The sequence below is a fragment of the Trichomonas vaginalis genome, chromosome VI (genome assembly GCF_026262505.1).
Source record: "Trichomonas vaginalis G3 chromosome VI, whole genome shotgun sequence".
NCBI classification, from domain to species: domain Eukaryota; phylum Parabasalia; order Trichomonadida; family Trichomonadidae; genus Trichomonas; species Trichomonas vaginalis.
In genome coordinates, this window is record NC_067208.1 from 13,425,305 (window position 1) to 13,443,110 (window position 17,806).

The 17,806-nt window shown below is 30.8% G+C and overlaps 5 protein-coding genes across 5 annotated transcripts, besides 2 other annotated features; 2 read left to right on the plus strand and 3 right to left on the minus strand.

Moving 5' to 3' along the window:
* Nucleotides 1-663: 663 nt before the first annotated feature.
* On the plus strand, nt 664-1,876 carry TVAGG3_0858850 (retrograde vesicle-mediated transport, Golgi to ER; the record flags this gene model as incomplete). Its single annotated transcript, XM_001319816.1, has 1 exon — nt 1,120-1,725. The coding sequence occupies one exon, from the start codon at nt 1,120-1,122 to the stop codon at nt 1,723-1,725; it is 606 nt and encodes a 201-aa protein (XP_001319851.1).
* A 228-nt stretch (nt 1,877-2,104) lies between these two features.
* Nucleotides 2,105-4,256, minus strand: TVAGG3_0858860 (Golgi to vacuole transport; the record flags this gene model as incomplete). Its single annotated transcript, XM_001319815.1, has 1 exon — nt 2,241-4,256. The coding sequence occupies one exon, from the start codon at nt 4,254-4,256 to the stop codon at nt 2,241-2,243; it is 2,016 nt and encodes a 671-aa protein (XP_001319850.1).
* Nucleotides 4,257-4,319: 63 nt separating this feature from the next.
* On the minus strand, nt 4,320-6,025 carry TVAGG3_0858870 (uncharacterized protein; the record flags this gene model as incomplete). The annotated part of the gene is made up of 1 exon (XM_001319814.1): nt 4,331-6,025. One exon carries the CDS (start codon nt 6,023-6,025, stop codon nt 4,331-4,333), a length of 1,695 nt encoding a protein of 564 aa, XP_001319849.1.
* A 1,469-nt stretch (nt 6,026-7,494) lies between these two features.
* Nucleotides 7,495-13,467, plus strand: TVAGG3_0858880 (uncharacterized protein; the record flags this gene model as incomplete). Its single annotated transcript, XM_001319813.1, has 1 exon — nt 7,495-13,467. One exon carries the CDS (start codon nt 7,495-7,497, stop codon nt 13,465-13,467), a length of 5,973 nt encoding a protein of 1,990 aa, XP_001319848.1.
* Nucleotides 13,468-16,316: 2,849 nt separating this feature from the next.
* Nucleotides 16,317-16,353: a mobile genetic element.
* A 609-nt stretch (nt 16,354-16,962) lies between these two features.
* Nucleotides 16,963-17,241, minus strand: TVAGG3_0858900 (uncharacterized protein; the record flags this gene model as incomplete). Its single annotated transcript, XM_051249633.1, has 1 exon — nt 16,963-17,241. One exon carries the CDS (start codon nt 17,239-17,241, stop codon nt 16,963-16,965), a length of 279 nt encoding a protein of 92 aa, XP_051085108.1.
* Nucleotides 17,242-17,329: 88 nt separating this feature from the next.
* Nucleotides 17,330-17,806: part of a mobile genetic element that runs on past the window's edge.

A 17,806-nucleotide genomic window follows, 5' to 3' on the forward strand; every position in this document is an offset into this window, starting at 1 on the left:
AGAAATCGGACCTTAAGACTCTCGTTGTCATTCAGATTGCTATATATTTTAGAAACTTTTATCTCAAAATATGTTAAAGTCAAAATTTTTATCAAATAAATTCTAAGTTTGAGAATAATCTAACATGGGAGAGTATTCAAAATTTTTTTATTTAATAAATTTCATATCTATGTGGCTGGAAATACTTTAAAAAAAGGATATTTAGATAAATCCAATATCTCAAAGTAGTAACATCATCGCAAGCAAATATCAGATGATACAAACTGTTCCTCTTAGACATTATTAGTGAATGGATATTCATTTTTTCATGTATTAATTTTACCATAGAAATCAAGAGGAGATAAACACTACTTGATGTGTATCTGTTAATTGAACGGTTGTATCATTGTTAAGTCGAGTTTTAGTTAAGATACTATATCATATTACTTGGATAAACGAAGTTTGACATAGTAGATGACTTGCATATGATGTTTAGGATGTTTTGATGACATGCATCAAATTCCAAATTTTTTTCGAATTTCAAATAATGATGTCAAGCTACTTGAAGATTTCATTGATTTTTTGTATTTCGAATTTTTTTTGGAAAAATCGTTTGAAATCCGAATTAATTTGAACCTTATGCATTATTTTATGAGAAATATTTAATTTATAAATCGGCAAATCGATTATATTATTTATAAGTTTATTATTTATTTGCAATAAATTAAGTTTTTACATATTTTTGAGAATACAATTTTTGAAATGCATTCGAATTGAACAAAAATTATGCTGAACTTAATTTCATAGTCATGTCTACTATTTTTCACATATCTTACTGCTCTATCGAGATTAAAAATTAATTCATTTCAGATGGAAGGTCTATGGCTATAGGATTTTGGATGAGAAACGTTTACAATTAAAAAGTGAAGATCAAATTGTTCGCAACATTGACAAGGAAATATCAAAACCAATAACACAAAAGTATATCATATCTATCTGCATACATATATACAATAGGCCATATATTATATCTCCATTCTCAAAACACAAAAACAATCGCAAACAATACCAAGAAAGAGTAATGATGATAGTGATGTTTTTTCTAAAAGTGTCACTCTTATCAATAAATTCGTACTGAAAATGTCAGCAGCCAAAAGGAAAGAGGATTTGCCTGAGTATAAAGTAGTTATGCTTGGTGACTCCAATGTCGGAAAAACTAGTATAATTCATCGTTTCATTGAAAAATCTTTCGATCACGATTATGAGCCAACTGTTGGCGCTTCATTTTTAACCAAAGTAATGAAAGTAGATACAGATAAATTAGTTTTAAACATTTGGGACACAGCTGGCCAAGAACGATATAAAAGTCTTATTTCAACTTATGCAAGAAATGCTCATGCGGCAATACTAGTGTATGATGTAATGAATCCAGATACCTTTACAAATGTTGAAAAATGGCGAGATGAATTATTAAAATATACAAAAAATGATATTTTACTATATCTAGTAGCAAACAAAATAGATTTAGGCTTTGTTGTCCAAAATTCAGAAGGATTAAAATGGGCCAAAGATAATAAATGTATATTTCATCAAACTTCTGCCTTTTCAGGACAAGGAGTTAATGACCTCTTTAGCTTAGTTGCTGGACACTTACATGCAGTAAATCCACACATGGAACAAAGTTCAATACCAGATCTCGTTCTGAAAGAGAAAAATAAAGACGAATCTAAGTCCCATTGTTGCTAATTGTTCTGTTTCGTATACGCCCATGATTTGCTTTTCAAGCATTCATGTTTCAGTTAATTTATTTTATAATAATTCTTGTTTGAAGTTTTTCATTTGTTTTGATATTGTATTATAACAGTTGTGTATAGTTTATAAATGAATATTTACGGTCTTTACTTTTCTTTTTGAAATTTATTTTTTTTTTCTCGTGAAGCTTTCATCTACTGAATAGCATTTAAATTATTCAGTTTCAGGCAATATTCATCAATTTATCCAAACATTTCTCAATCTCTTAAAATATTATTGGAATAATATATGTTTGCACGAAACAATATGAGTTCGTTAGCAGCTAGTAGATACAAATGATGTATTTTATTTCCTGGTTTTCCATTAGTATATCACAGGGATTGATTATTAATTAAAATCAGTATTCGGTTTCATTTTACTTAAACAATAAACAGCTTTTAGAGAAGTAAATTGTCTTAAAATGTTATAATTCTTACAAAACATTTATTCAATGAAAATAAAAAAACAAATCAAAATGATTCAGTCAAAAGTCTGATATCTAAAACAAGCTGTTGTATCGAAAGCATAGAATTGACCCATCTCATTGAGTTCGGGTCTTTTTCCATGATTGCTTTAGCTAGTTGTTCGAATTTGGTCCAATACAAAACAGTTCTTTTTGCAATGTTTCTGAGGATGTTTCTCCCATCAGTGAAGTCTCCAAAAAGAGTTAACATCGAATCAGCAATTGTTTTCATTTCAGCTGAGTGATTTTCTTTGAAATCATTCGCAATTCTCATTAAAACAGTCGGCCCGAAGTTAGTTTTCGTCGGAGGATTCATATTTTCTATATTAGGGTACGCAGATTTAACAGTTGACACGAGATCTCCGAAATGATTTTGGATGCAAATTTCAACGAATCTCGCACATGCATCATCATGCTTTGCATCGAAAAGTTGCGTCAAAGTTGTCCGTCCGTTTTGTCTTAAAACGTTGGCAACAACGATAAAATTGTTAATTAAAAAAGCGTCACTTTTCTCAACTGGCAGTTTTTTCGACGCCCTTTCAAATAATTGACAGAAAGTAGCAGCCGTATCATCCAAGTAAGGTACCAAATTATCCTCATTTGCAGGTGTGATCAGTTTGGAAATGCTTGAAGCGAATTCCGAGAATCTTCTGGCAAAAGCATTTGCAAAATGACCTGTTTCTATGACAGCCGAGAGATCTGTTGATTCAAGCGCCGATATATTATTTTGTATGATCAGTCTGAACCTCATGAGTAGCGACATTTCAATGGAATTCAAGTGTTGATCGATACAATTTACTCTTCTTCGATTTAGCTCTTGTCTGTGAGCACTAATGATTCTTAATAATATCGATACGCATACAGGATCATTTATTTTGAGCAAAAGCTGTTCCATTGACATTTCAATTTGTTTTGAAATTGGAGAAAAGATTGAAAATGCCATTACGTTGTCTGCCCAGAATGCTGCAATGAAATCATGTTCTTCTGTAACTTTATTTATGTATTTCATATAAAAATTTTGCATTAAAAATTCAAGTGAAAAACTTCCTTCGGGAATATCCGCAGAAGGCAAAAGAAGGTTATTGAGAACCTTTTGTCTATCGCCAAGACTGAAGAAAGAAGTGTTTTCACCGGTGTTTTTCCTTCGAGAAAAGAAAGAAAAATATTGTTGCTGAGGAGCTAATGTATCTGACTGAAGAGGAGCTTGTGACATCTTTCTGAGAACTCCTTTCCATAGATTGTAAAACATTTCTTGATAATATCTTGAAATGTTTTCAATATAATTTGTTCTACACATTTTATCGATCTCCAAAGAGCTTTCTTTCATAAATTCTACTAGTTTATGACATCTTAGCATATTCTCTTGAGTAATTGGTTGTGATTCTGGATACATAACAAGTTCTAAAGTTTTTTCAATTATCCAGTTTTTGATGTTTTCAGCAGCTCTGAGACGTAGACGGTTTAATGTCATAAGAAAATCTTGCGAAGAGTTGATATCTTTGATTTCTTTTCGAGTTGAAAATTGAATTTTCTTTTCTAACTGCAATATTGTCTGAACATAATCAATTCCGACTGGGGATTCCGTAACTTCGCGTACAAATTCTGGAGTAATTGCAATACTTCGTGTAAATTCGCCTAATAATGCTTCATATTCTTTTCTGTTTTTAAGTTTTTGCGTAATTTCTTGGGATTTTGTTTGAATGCTATTAATATAATAAGACATTTGACTTAGTGACTCGTTAAATAGCTTTAATCTGTCTTCCATTGATTGAAGTGTTTCATCGCATTTATTTAAGTCATTACTAAGCGCAGTAACATAAGGAATTTGCTTTAAATAGTCTTGTATTGATGCTTGTTGGGCTGCACTTAGTTCGGTCGATATTTGATTTTTATAATTTTTAAGATCTACGCCAAGTTCTAGATATGATTTGACTGATGGCTCGTTAGCGAAGTTAAGTATATCATTTTCCATCTCGTCAAAATTAATATCATCAATTACATCAGAAAAAGATTCATCACTCATAAAAAATGGCTTCAAAAACGAAAGAAATCATATGCAAAGTAAATAAAAGAAAACAAAAATACAATTTATTATAATTACATATCATCAAATTGAAATCGTTCTGGATTTTGATCGATAAAGTTCTGAATTATTTGATAATATTTCTCAAATGTGGGATCACTACCAAGAACTCCTAATATTTCTGTAACGACATCGGGTGTTTCTTGATGGTTCAAAAATCTCTTAAATGCTCCTGCAGCAGAAGCAGCCAGACCTTGTGCATATTCTGCATTGTTAAAGTCTACCTTATTAAGCGTATCGTAAGCTCTCATTGCGTAGACATATTCGCCATTTAGATAACATTCGCTTGCAATTATCTGCAAAAGGGATGTAGCTGTTTCCGTTTGGGTTGCGTTGAGGTATTGTTGCCAAGCCTGCTCGTATTTCTTATTTTTAAGCAATGTTTTGGCATACCACAACATATAAGAAGGATCGCTCTTATAAGCAGAGTTTTCAAGCTTAGCAAAACATTCTTCAGCATCTTTCCAGTTCTCAAGGACCGCATTGGCCATTCCTTCATCGTAAATAAATTCTTCACAAACTCCCAAAACGTGTTTGAAAGTCTCCATGATTTTGAGAGTTTTATAAAAATCGCCGTTAATGAAGGTAGTTGTGGCCATTGCACAGCGGCTGATAACTGTATCTTTGATATCTTCCATTTCAGAGATAATTGAAAAGATTTGGTTAGCTTCTTCAATAAGGTTAACGTCCGACTTGTTTTGTCCGTATTCAAGAAGGACAGTTCCTTTGAGGATAAAATCATTTACATCTGATGGTTTAAAATCTTCAAGAAGTTGATAGGCTTCATCCGCATTATTGTCCTTAATGTAAAGAGTCGCCAAATTGTTCTTTGCTTCAGGAACAACTCCAATTAATTTTGGAAAAACTTTGTATCCATCAACTCCTGCCGAAAAAACGCAGAGGTTGTGCTGTATCAATTCATCCACGAATGTATAACTTGCACTTCCGAACTTTTTGATCTGTAAAATTTGAGATTCAGCAACGCTTGGATCTGGGAATAGTTTAAAGTAATCGCAGCTCTTTAAATTGAGTCCTACTGCAGAGTCTGAATTTATTCCTAAGTATTCGTCGACGATATCATTTGATTCTTGATATTTTTCAAGTTTGAACAAACACATAGCAATGTAAACATTCAAAGCAATGTAATCAGGATGTTCTGCAAGTAATTTCTGATATAAATCGATGCCTTCTTGATAATTGCTTCTCTGGAAATGAATAGCAGCTAAAGAGAGCTGATTTTCGAGCGTTCCGACTAATTTCGAGTGACTCTGGAAAAGAAGTTCTTCATCGTTCTGTTGATGAGCGATATGGAATAAAAGTCTCGTTTTATAGTCGCATTGAGGTCCTTTTTCAGCTTCAGCTTTAGCTTCATCAAATTCTTTTAAGTAAAACAAGCATGATGAAATATAAAGATGAAGAATTAAGTTGTTTGGATCCTTTTCCAGCATTTGATTGTAAAGATCGATAGCTTCTTGATATTTTCCTTGGTGGAAAAGGCAATAGCCTTTCCATAACTTAAAATTTATGTCAACATCAAGATTAAGATCTTCTTCAAGGAATTGAATGTAAGTTATCGCTGCTGAGTAATTTCTTTGATCTACAGCATTAATTATAGTCTCAATGTTCTCTATTGGTGTATCTGGTAGTTGGTCTTCTGGCTGAACAGTTTGCGCTGTTAAGTTTTTAGTTCTTTTACCTCCAACAAACATCTTTTTATTTTTTTTTCTGTCAATTTTTTTAAAAAATGTACGTTTCTAATTTTTCTAATTTATATGAATTGTAAGAATGGATTTATGAATTGCCATATCATTGTTACTCACAAGGAATAATAATTAGACTCAGAGCACGAAGATATATTTAAACTCAATTCAAAATTTAGGTTTTAGACCTCAGTTATTTTATCAATCACAAATTTATGGCAATTATTCCAATTCTTTTTAATATACATACAAAATTCTCTTCACATAACTTAATTTCAATTTAAAATCACATGATTTAGGTGAAAAACTTCAATTATTCATACATAATATGAAAGTTCAATAGGAAATAATGTCCGAAATGGGCATTTACAAGTTGTTTTAATGGTCAAATCTCAAATTGGTTATTGAAAGTGATAAAAACTGCTGCCATATATATATATGATTATCATATTTTTAATATATAATCATAGTATTGAATTTGAGAGTTTGTGGTTGTAATTGAAAAAGGATTTCATTAATAATAAAAACATTTTTCAGGGGTTAAAAACTAGCTAATTTTAAGAATATTTCTCATATAAAAAAACGTGTTTTCAAAACTTAAAGAAATTTACCGATTATCGGGTGAAATATCTCATATATATAATATTATAAAATTTTGCATGATAAATTAATTGTTAGAATGATCAAGTTTTATTTTTTCAATGTGAAGAAAATTTTAAATGGTATCAATTTTTTTAATTTTTAATCTAAATTTTAATTTATATTCATTATTAAATGCATACGAATTACACCTTAAATTTGTGAGTCCTCAGAAAATAAAACCTTAATCAAATTTGATTTTTCTTATTTTAACATCATTTAATTAATGAATTCAATTTATAAATAATTTTCTCTGATCAAATATTCAATTATGAGTATGAAAATCAGAATTTGATCGGATAACAAAAGTATTGCGAAATTTAAAATATCCATCATTGGTGATAACGCAATATCCATCTTGTAATTTTTCTTCATATCTGATAATAACTTTAATACAATTTTATGATTTTTCGGATATACATACCCAGATAATAATAAATATCTAATAAAATGAAGGATCATTTCATCTAAAATTTTAGTATCGTTTTTCATTTCAATGACAAATTTATATTTCACAATCTATGATAAACAGTTTTCGTTAAAAATAATTAAAATCTTATTCATTTCAAATTCAATAAGTTTTACAAAAATTCTATGCAACTTTTCAATTCATCAAATCTTAACGCCTTAATTATCTAAGTTAATATTCATATATGTATATATATTACAAAATTCTTTTTCAAACTTTCGGTTATATTTTTCATTTTCAATTTTTTGATTACTAAAATACCTTAGAAATATTCCTTTAGGATTATATATTGATATTTTCATTTGGATACAAATCAAATTGAATTCGATAATTCAATTTTCAAAGTAATCAAAGTTATCCACCTGTTTTAATGTCTCTTACTGGAACAGATGGATTCATATTTAGACCGACATTTGACGGAACAGTAAACCATTTCGATTTTAATGCATTACTCACAATTGGTTCAAGTTCATACAGTTCATTAAATGAAAGTTTGGAATATGATAACATTAGTATAAGATTCGAGCGTAAACCACAACAAGGCGTGTACACATTGCGCAATAATGGCATATTAACACGTCTGATAAGCTTATCCGTTCATGGAGATATTCACTGGAATAACGATAGAGCGCCCGTTTGGAATACTTCTACAGGATTTTCTTTTACAGATGGTAGAACAGATTTTAATTTTCATATTTGGAATTACAATTGCCCTCCAGTTGATACGATGTGGTATGGATTTTATAATTATAGATTAAGTCATAAATTTGACTCTGGCACTGAATATTCAAAGACTTATTATCCTTTATACGATATAGATTCAGGCGTTATTTTTACTTGGTTCAATCGCACAATCAATCCTGGTCAAGAGTTGGTATTATGGTTTGGGTATTCTGCAACATACAGACCAAATCTATATCCTCCAGACTTGGTTATAACAACGCCTCCAAAATCAAATTATACTGTAAATGTTTATCCGACAATAAGTATTTCTGGTACAGTATTCGATCGAGATCTTTATACAGATGATACAGTTTACTATAGTTTTAATAGCGGAAGTCAGGTTTCACTTGGAACCATTTATTCAAACACAAGTCCAACACCATTTTCATACTCAATAAGTACATCAAGTCTTTCCCCTGGAAATCATGTTATCTATATTTGGGCTAATGATAGACTTCATAATTCAACCGTATATAGTTACAATTTCTTATTACTCCCTAATCCGATGAATATTCTTGTAACAAAAGAACCACCTTATTCTGTTTATCATAATTTAAACAAAACATTACCAATCAAATTAGAAGCTTGGGACACTGATCAAACTACTGAATTACAAATTTTATACAAGCTAGATTCAACAAGTTATGTTAATATTAGAAACATTACTTGCAGTGTTTTATCCAAACATTATTCCACAAGCTTTGATTTATTTGTAAATAACTTAACAACTGGTTCACACACATTATACATTTATGCAACAAATGGCTCAGTAAGTTCAGCAACTTATTCAAAAACATTTTATTTCTATTACAACAGTCCAGAAATTCAATTGACAAGAGAACCACTCACAGAATATTATTATCAAACAGACCATACAATCGAAGTAACAATGTCAATTAAAGATGTTGATGGTGATGAAAATCTCACAATATATTACTATTTTGATTCATCATCTTCTTATCCTGTCAAATTGGAGAATGTTACTATTGAAAATGAAAACTCCGTTGTAACAAGACCATATTCAATTTCTATTGATTCTTTATCTGTATCTTCACATTCTATTACATTCTTCGCAAAAGATCCCAGAAACCTTAAATCAAATTCCATAACTTGCAGTTTCCGAATCAGATATTATGATCCAGTCCTAGTAATTGTAACTCCACCAGCATCAATATACTATAGAAAAGACTTTCCATCATTAACAATCACTGGAAGAGTATCTGATGGAGATGGAAGTGCAACTATTACAGGAAAATACAGATTTGATTCATTAAGCACCTATTCAACCAGTTCGATATCAGTTCCATCTAAAACAGATCCAGTAACAAATACATTTAGCATATCTTTCCCTTATTTAAATAATGGAACACATCAAATAACATTTTGGGTGACTGATCAATACAATCTCGTTTCACAAACCTTCACATATACTTTCACATATGTATTAGCTGATCCAACTTTTGTAATAACAACTGCTCCACGATCAACATACAAGAACGCACAAGATACATCAATTTCAATTACATACAACGTTGGACATCCAGATCCGTCTAAAACAGTCTACATCAAATTTAAATTCGACTCAAATTCATATTCAAGTATGAATTCTTATTATTTCTCAACAACAACAGTAAGTACATATACTTATTCAGTTTCAATTCCTTCTCTTTCATATGGAAACCATAAGATTTATTTCTATGCATTAGATAACGAAGGAATGTTTTCACAAACATATGAATATCAGTTCTTCTTCGATTATAACGCCCCAGTTTTAGAAATCACAACAGCACCACTTTCAACATACAGGAAAGCAACATCATCTTCTATCTCGATCACCGCCAAGTTATCAGATCGCGATGGAAACTCAGTTCAGAAATTCAAATATCAGTTTGATTCACTCACTGCGACACAACTCACAACAGTCAATGTTGCATCAGGAACAACACCTGTAACTCAAACATTTTCCATTCCATTCCCATACTTAAATAATGGAACACATACTATCTTAGTATGGATTCAGGATCAATATAACATGGATTCAACACCTTTAACATATACTTTTTCTTATATTTTGATTGATCCAACATTCACAATATCGACAACACCTTTATCAACATACAAGAATGTTCAAGATACATCGATATCAATCACATACAACGTTGGGCATGCTGATCCAACAAAGACTGTCTACATCAAATACAAATTTGACTCAAATGCATATGCAAATTTAAATACACATACAATCTCGTCGACAACAGTATCATCAATTACAGCTTCTGCTGCAATTCCAGCTTTATCATATGGAAATCATAAGATTTATTTCTATGCATTGGATAATGAAGGAATGTTTTCACAAACATATGAATATCAATTCTTCTTCGATTATAACGCCCCAGTCTTAGAAATCACGACAGCTCCACTTTCATCATACAGGAAAGCAGATTCTACATCAATATCTATCACAGCAAAACTCTCTGACCGTGATGGAAATTCAGTTCAGAAATTCAAATATCAGTTTGATTCACTCACTGTGACACAACTCACAACAGTTAACGTTGCATCAGGAACAACGCCAGTGACTCAAACTTTCTCTATTCCATTCCCTTACCTCAACAATGGAACACACACGATCAAAGTCTGGATTGAAGATCAATACAATTTTGAATCTTCTAAATTTACTTACACATTTGAATATGTTTTAATTACTCCATCACTAACAATGATTACTACTCCTTTGTCTAAGTATAAGAATGTTCAAGACACATCAATTTCAATAACCTATGGTATAAGTCACTCAGATCCAACAAAGACAGTATACATCAAATATAAATTTGATTCTAATGCATATGCAAACTTGAATACACACACAATATCATCAACTGCCCAATTAACTCAGTCTGCATCGATCACAATTCCAGCTTTATCGTATGGAAACCACAAAATATATTTCTATGCATTAGATAACGAAGGAATGTTTTCACAAACATATGAATATCAGTTCTTCTTCGATTATAACGCCCCAGTTTTAGAAATCACAACAGCACCACTTTCAACATACAGGAAAGCAACATCATCTTCTATCTCGATCACCGCCAAGTTATCAGATCGCGATGGAAACTCAGTTCAGAAATTCAAATATCAGTTTGATTCACTCACTGCGACACAACTCACAACAGTCAATGTTGCATCAGGAACAACACCTGTAACTCAAACATTTTCCATTCCATTCCCATACTTAAATAATGGAACACATACTATCTTAGTATGGATTGAAGATCAATATGATTTTAAGTCCTCAATTTTTTCATATACTTTTGAATACGTTTTAATTGATCCAACATTCACAATAACAACTGCTCCACGAGCAACATATAAGAATGTTCAAGATACATCGATCTCGATCACATACAACGTTGGGCATGCTGATCCAACAAAGACTGTCTACATCAAATACAAATTTGACTCAAATGCATATGCAAATTTGAATACACATACAATCTCGTCGACAACAGTATCATCAATTACAGCTTCTGCTGCAATTCCAGCTTTATCATATGGAAATCATAAGATTTATTTCTATGCATTGGATAATGAAGGAATGTTTTCACAAACATATGAATATCAATTCTTCTTCGATTATAACGCCCCAGTCTTAGAAATCACGACAGCTCCACTTTCATCATACAGGAAAGCAGATTCTACATCAATATCTATCACAGCAAAACTCTCTGACCGTGATGGAAATTCAGTTCAGAAATTCAAATATCAGTTTGATTCACTCACTGTGACACAACTCACAACAGTTAACGTTGCATCAGGAACAACGCCAGTGACTCAAACTTTCTCTATTCCATTCCCTTACCTCAACAATGGAACACACACGATCAAAGTCTGGATTGAAGATCAATACAATTTTGAATCTTCTAAATTTACTTACACATTTGAATATGTTTTAATTGATCCAACATTCACAATATCGACAACACCTTTATCAACATACAAGAATGTTCAAGATACATCGATATCAATCACATACAACGTTGGGCATGCTGATCCAACAAAGACAGTATACATCAAATACAAATTTGACTCAAATGCATATGCAAATCTGAATACACACACAATCTCGTCTACTTCTCAAATCACACAAACAATGTCAATAACGATGCCTTCATTAACATATGGAAACCACAAAATATATTTCTATGCATTAGATAACGAAGGAATGTTTTCACAAACATATGAATATCAATTCTTCTTCGATTATAATAAGCCAGTAGTGACAGTAACGAAGCAGCCTGTCACAGTGTTCACAAGATTTGTTGATACACAGATCACTTTCACATGCTCTTTCACAGATAGGGATGGACCAGAAACACTCAAAGCGTTGTACAGATTCGATATCGACACAGCGAACAAAACATATTCTAATGTCCAGATAACATCTTCGACAGCAGAAACATCTCTATCATTCACAATCAACTTCCCGACAAATTATGTCTCAGGAGATCACACATTATCATTCTGGGCATCAGATGCTAACAACCTCATTTCGAACATCATCACGTTCGAATTCGAGATCAAGAGGATTGATCCAGTTCTTCAAGTCACGAAAGAACCAAGTTCTCTTTTCAGGAATAATGTTAGCACTACATTCTCATTTGATGTTAAAGCATCGCATAAAGAAGGGCCAATCACAGATGTCCTCAAGTACAAGCTCGATAACAATCCAGAAATTGTTCTCGACAACATCTACATATCATCGATGACTGCGTTTGTCAGCAAATCATACAGCATCTCAGTTCACGGTCTCTCTAACGGAACACACTCTATTCAGTTCTGGACAGAGTACGAAGTCAACAAGTCTCAGATATTCACATATGAATTCGATTACGTATACAACGCTCCGATCCTCGAGATCACACAGTCACCTGGTTCGAAGTACATCAAATACGTGAACAACACGATACCGATCTCATACAAAGTGACGGATATCGATGGTCCAGAAACGAGTGTCCTTTTGTACAATTTCGACTCATTTCAAGAGATCAAAGCACTCGACTTCATCGTTGAGACTAAAACATCATCAACGACAGGCGATTACACTATCGTCCTTCCAGATCTCACAGTAGGAACTCACGTCATCCAAATCTGGGTGAAAGACAAAGTCGGATACATCTCTGAGATCAAGAGCTACACGATCGACTATCACATCTCATTGCCAGTCTTGAATCTTGAAGGACTTCCTTACTTCATCAGCACATTCGGAAGGAACATGACAGTCAATGTTACATTATTCCATACATATGGACCAGGCAACGTCAAGTTTGTCAGTTACCTCGACAACAGGAAGAACGAGACACTGAACTACACAGCAAACATCCCTTATGATGACGGAAGACTGATATCGATAAGCAGTATCGTTTCAGTCCCAGTCCCAACAAAGACAGGAAGACACACACTTTACATGTATGTTATTGATGCAACCAACGAAGTGAGTAACATCATTTCTACAACATTCTTGTTCGAGAATGTCTTTGAATCACATCTCAAAGAGAATCATTTCAAACGGAACACACGTCAACTTCTTCTTTTCAGTCGAATAGTTGACATTGAATAATATATATCATATATTGTGACCTTTAATAATGATTAGACTTTTAAGAGGCTATTCTTCTTTATCAAATTTCAAATGCTAGTACTTTTTTTTTATTTTTATTCTTTTTCATGAAAACTTTAATTAAAAATATTGTTTTTACTTTTGCTTTCGGAAATGTTCAATGTTTTTAACGTACAATAAATTCAATAAATTGTATTTTGACTATATTTTATTGTCACTGATTAAATTAAAACAAGGCATCTACTGGTTCACACGAATACACTTTTTCCTCGAATTTTGCTGAAAATTTGAAATATGAAAATACAAAACTCAGTGTTATTCCATTAAAGCAAAAAATGGACAAAGTATTAAATTTTATTAGATAAAATTAGTCTCTAATTGATATTTAGAAGTTTATTGAAAGCAAAATATGGAATCTTGAATACTTCCGTAATTAACTAAAGATATCTTACACTATTACTTTACAATGAAAGTGAGCGTTTCATTTGTGAAAAATGAGTTTATTTTTGAAATCATGAATGATGCATTTAGATAAAATATTCTTAGTAAGTTAATTGTATTAATTTATATAAGTGCAGGTATTGTGGAAAAGAATATCTTGCAGTAAATGTGTTAACTTTCAAGTTTTAAAGACGTAAGATATGAAAACAGGTCTTATTGCTGAAAATATGCCATAATAATTCAAAACGATGATATAAGGGTAGATAGTAAAATAGATTCAGTAGCTAACATGAAACAACCCTTACTCTGAATAATTTTATCTGATCAATAAGATATATGTCAAACTTCTCTGAATATTTTAATAACGATTATTATCTATGTACAATAAAGTGCTTAGGCTCGGAAAAAATCAGATAGAAAATGAAATTAATCATAAACAATTCGAGAAATATAGAGGAGAAACATTAGTATCATATCTATTTTAGATTATTTGATCTGGAATCCATAACGAATCTTCCGTCGATCTTTCACAGATGCTCTGAAATATTTATTCTTGTTTTATATATATATTTGATTAAGGAAATCAATTTGGAGCAAAATTATATTTAATATATTTACTTGGGATTACTCATGTATCTGAAAAATATGACATAATTGAACTTTCAATTAAAATTCCTAATTATACGACCAATTATGTCTAATATTCAATTGGATGTAATACAAATGAACAAGAGTATCTCAATTATAAATTATGAATATTGAATACTTTCAAATTTTGAAACCTTATATCGAAAACTCAAATATATAATAATATATAAAATTAATAATAACTTCATTGATAAATTTTATTTTTCCGTTTGTAATCAGAATGAAGTTCAATTACTTCTTGTACAAGAATCGAGATTTTGATATAATATTATCAGTAAGGATGTCAATTTGGAAGAAAAGTGAGAAAATTCCTAAAATGCTAAAAATGAATTTTCCAAACGTATTTTTTTATCTCATTTTTTTGATTTTGAAAAAAATTTGGAGAGAAGAACTCTTCGTTTTTGAATTTTATCACGATGGTTTGAAAGTATATTAGACACATGTATTGGTATTACTATTTTTGTATATTTTGAGAGAAAATCCCTAAAAAGTGAGAAAATCTAAGACGGTTTGAGAAAATATATAAACTATTGAAAATTTGAATTATACTTCTAATTTGGAAAAAAGAAATTTGGAAAGAAGAAAATTCAAAAATCGAGATTTAGACTCAGTATCAAATGGAGAACAAAATGTTTCTTCATATGAAGGAAAAATTTTTCTTGAGAAGAAATAGAGTTTTTAAAATTTTATTGTATGTAATGAAATAAACAAATATTAAAATTATTTTTTGATAACAAGAAAATTCCCAACAGAAAATATTTGAGACAAAGAAAAAAAGAAAATTGAAAAATATTACTCTCCTTTACATTTCATGAGATTTTCAATTTATTTTCATAAAATTGACAATTTTATACGTTTAGATGAAAATAATTGATTTTGCTTGAAATAAAAATTATTGTTTGTTTACAGCTATCAAATAGATTTTTGCTATTTTGATTAAAATTTGTTAATCAAATTAATAATTTTTTTTCTAAATATCTTAAATATCTGGATCACTCACTGATACGATGAATTAAACGATAAAAATAATACAAACTCAACTAAGTTTCCTGTCTTTCAACCAAAAAATATTATGCAATTTAAATTAAATTGTTTATTCAAAGATAAAACAAAGATAAAGTAATTATAATTATCATATACTTTATGAATAACTCTCTAATTGGATAAGATTTTCGTACAAATATTTTTATTAATATCGATAAGAATATGTTTACCTACTATCACCATATGTCGATAAACGAGAGTAGAGTGATTTTTATCATCGAAACTTTTTAAAAGCTGTAAGCAGGAAGTAATAATCTTGTTTTTTCTGAGTTAGTTGTAGAACTATTGATGCCCGAGTTATCATTGTGATGCAGAAGGATATCAATGTACTGACTGAAGGATATGAATTGAATTGAATTTTATTGAATTTCAATTTGATCAAAATTTGTTGAAATGATATGAATGTGTCAACTTCTGTATCATTCTCCTTCACTCCTTCCTTATTCTTTCGAGAACGAAGCTAGCTCAGCTTTCGCTGAGCGAATTGACACTTTTCATGCCCTAAACGTACATACTCTCAAATTTATCGAAAAAATTAATACCGCCTAAACTAGTATATTCTTATTTTAAATATGATATTATCCTTATATTCCACACTAAAATTCATTTAAATCAACTTTTAAAAAAGTTCGAATCCTGCGCGTCTCACTTTTTAAATTTTCCAAATGGAAAATTATATTCTCCTAAAGTGAAAACAATTTTCCAAATTGACTTTGTAATAAACAGAAATTCATCAAAAGTGACAGCTCTCAATTTTTTGACATTTGTAAATTCTAAATTGAATGAGAAAAATGAAATAATACTAAGCATAATACAATATTCTAGATTTAATTATAATTAGGAAAAAGTTAGTTTTGAGAGTACTTTTCATAGGCATATAGAATGAAATCTTCTGAAAAATAATATCACATAAACTCATATTATTTTCTAATATATAACTATTTTATATAAAAATCAAATTCAATGATCTTAAAAGCGAAGGATAAACCTCAAAATTTACGAATATAATGAGTGGGAATATAATGCTTATCTATCATAAAACCATATGAAATATCAATTTTTGCTTTACGCCTAATTTTTGACGACAATTAGCAAAAAATGTTAAATGTTAACACTCAGTCCATTTGAATATGAAAAATAAAATTGACTTTGATTAAATGTTTTTATTTATCATGCAATTCTTCTTGCGACCAAAGATTTGAATAAAATTTCAAAAAATAAGATAGCTTAAAAAATAATATACGGTAGTGTTTACTAATAGATGAATAGTATATAAATTCTATTAAAATGGATTTGATCCAAAAAAATATATAAAATTTGATCATAAATAAAATTGTTTAGTAGTCATTTAAAATGATGTAATTATTCAAATTTTGCTAAGACCCATTCGTCTTTGATATATAACTCCCATTTTTGCATTTCTGGCTCGTACCCAAATTTTGAAACTTCGAATAATTCGTTAGGAGTGTAATTACTATTCGTTTTTGGATTAATATCGAGAGATAAATGTGGTGTATTGTTGTATTTTTCAATGAACTGCTGAACTGAGTCCTTGATTTGTTGAATATCATCCAACTCGTCTGGCAAAAACTTTTCTAAGCTTGGCCACAGGCGCTCCACCTTGCCGTTCTGTCTTGGCATATACGGCAAGGTGTGCTTCCAAACTATTCCGTTTTCCTGCATAACCTGGCCGAATTCACCGCGGTTTTCACCGCCGTTATCGGTCGAGAGTTAGTAAGACTAAGTTGCGTACTGTGGCACTGCGCGCCTCCGTACACCACTTAGCGGTTTTGACACTTTACGAAACCGGTAACGTATATTTTACAACACAACCATAACACCAACTTAACCTTAAATATTTACAAAACCATCTGACACATAAACGACTTCACTAACAAATTCCCTACCGTCCTCACTAAATAAAAATAACCTTATTTTTATTTTTTTAAAATTTTTTATTTCATTACAAAGACATGTCCGACTACATTTACTATGACTCTTTCCCAGAACGTTTCCGTGAACTATTCAAAACTCAAGTAAAACTGAGAAACATGCATTTTAACAAAGACAGACCCATTGACGATGAAAGAAACCCTGAATATATTACAATCCCTTATGACGCAAAGTTCATTGCATACATTCCTTATGGTCGCAGAGGAACGAAAACTATTTCAACAAAGAACAAAAATTGCCTTATCTACATAAA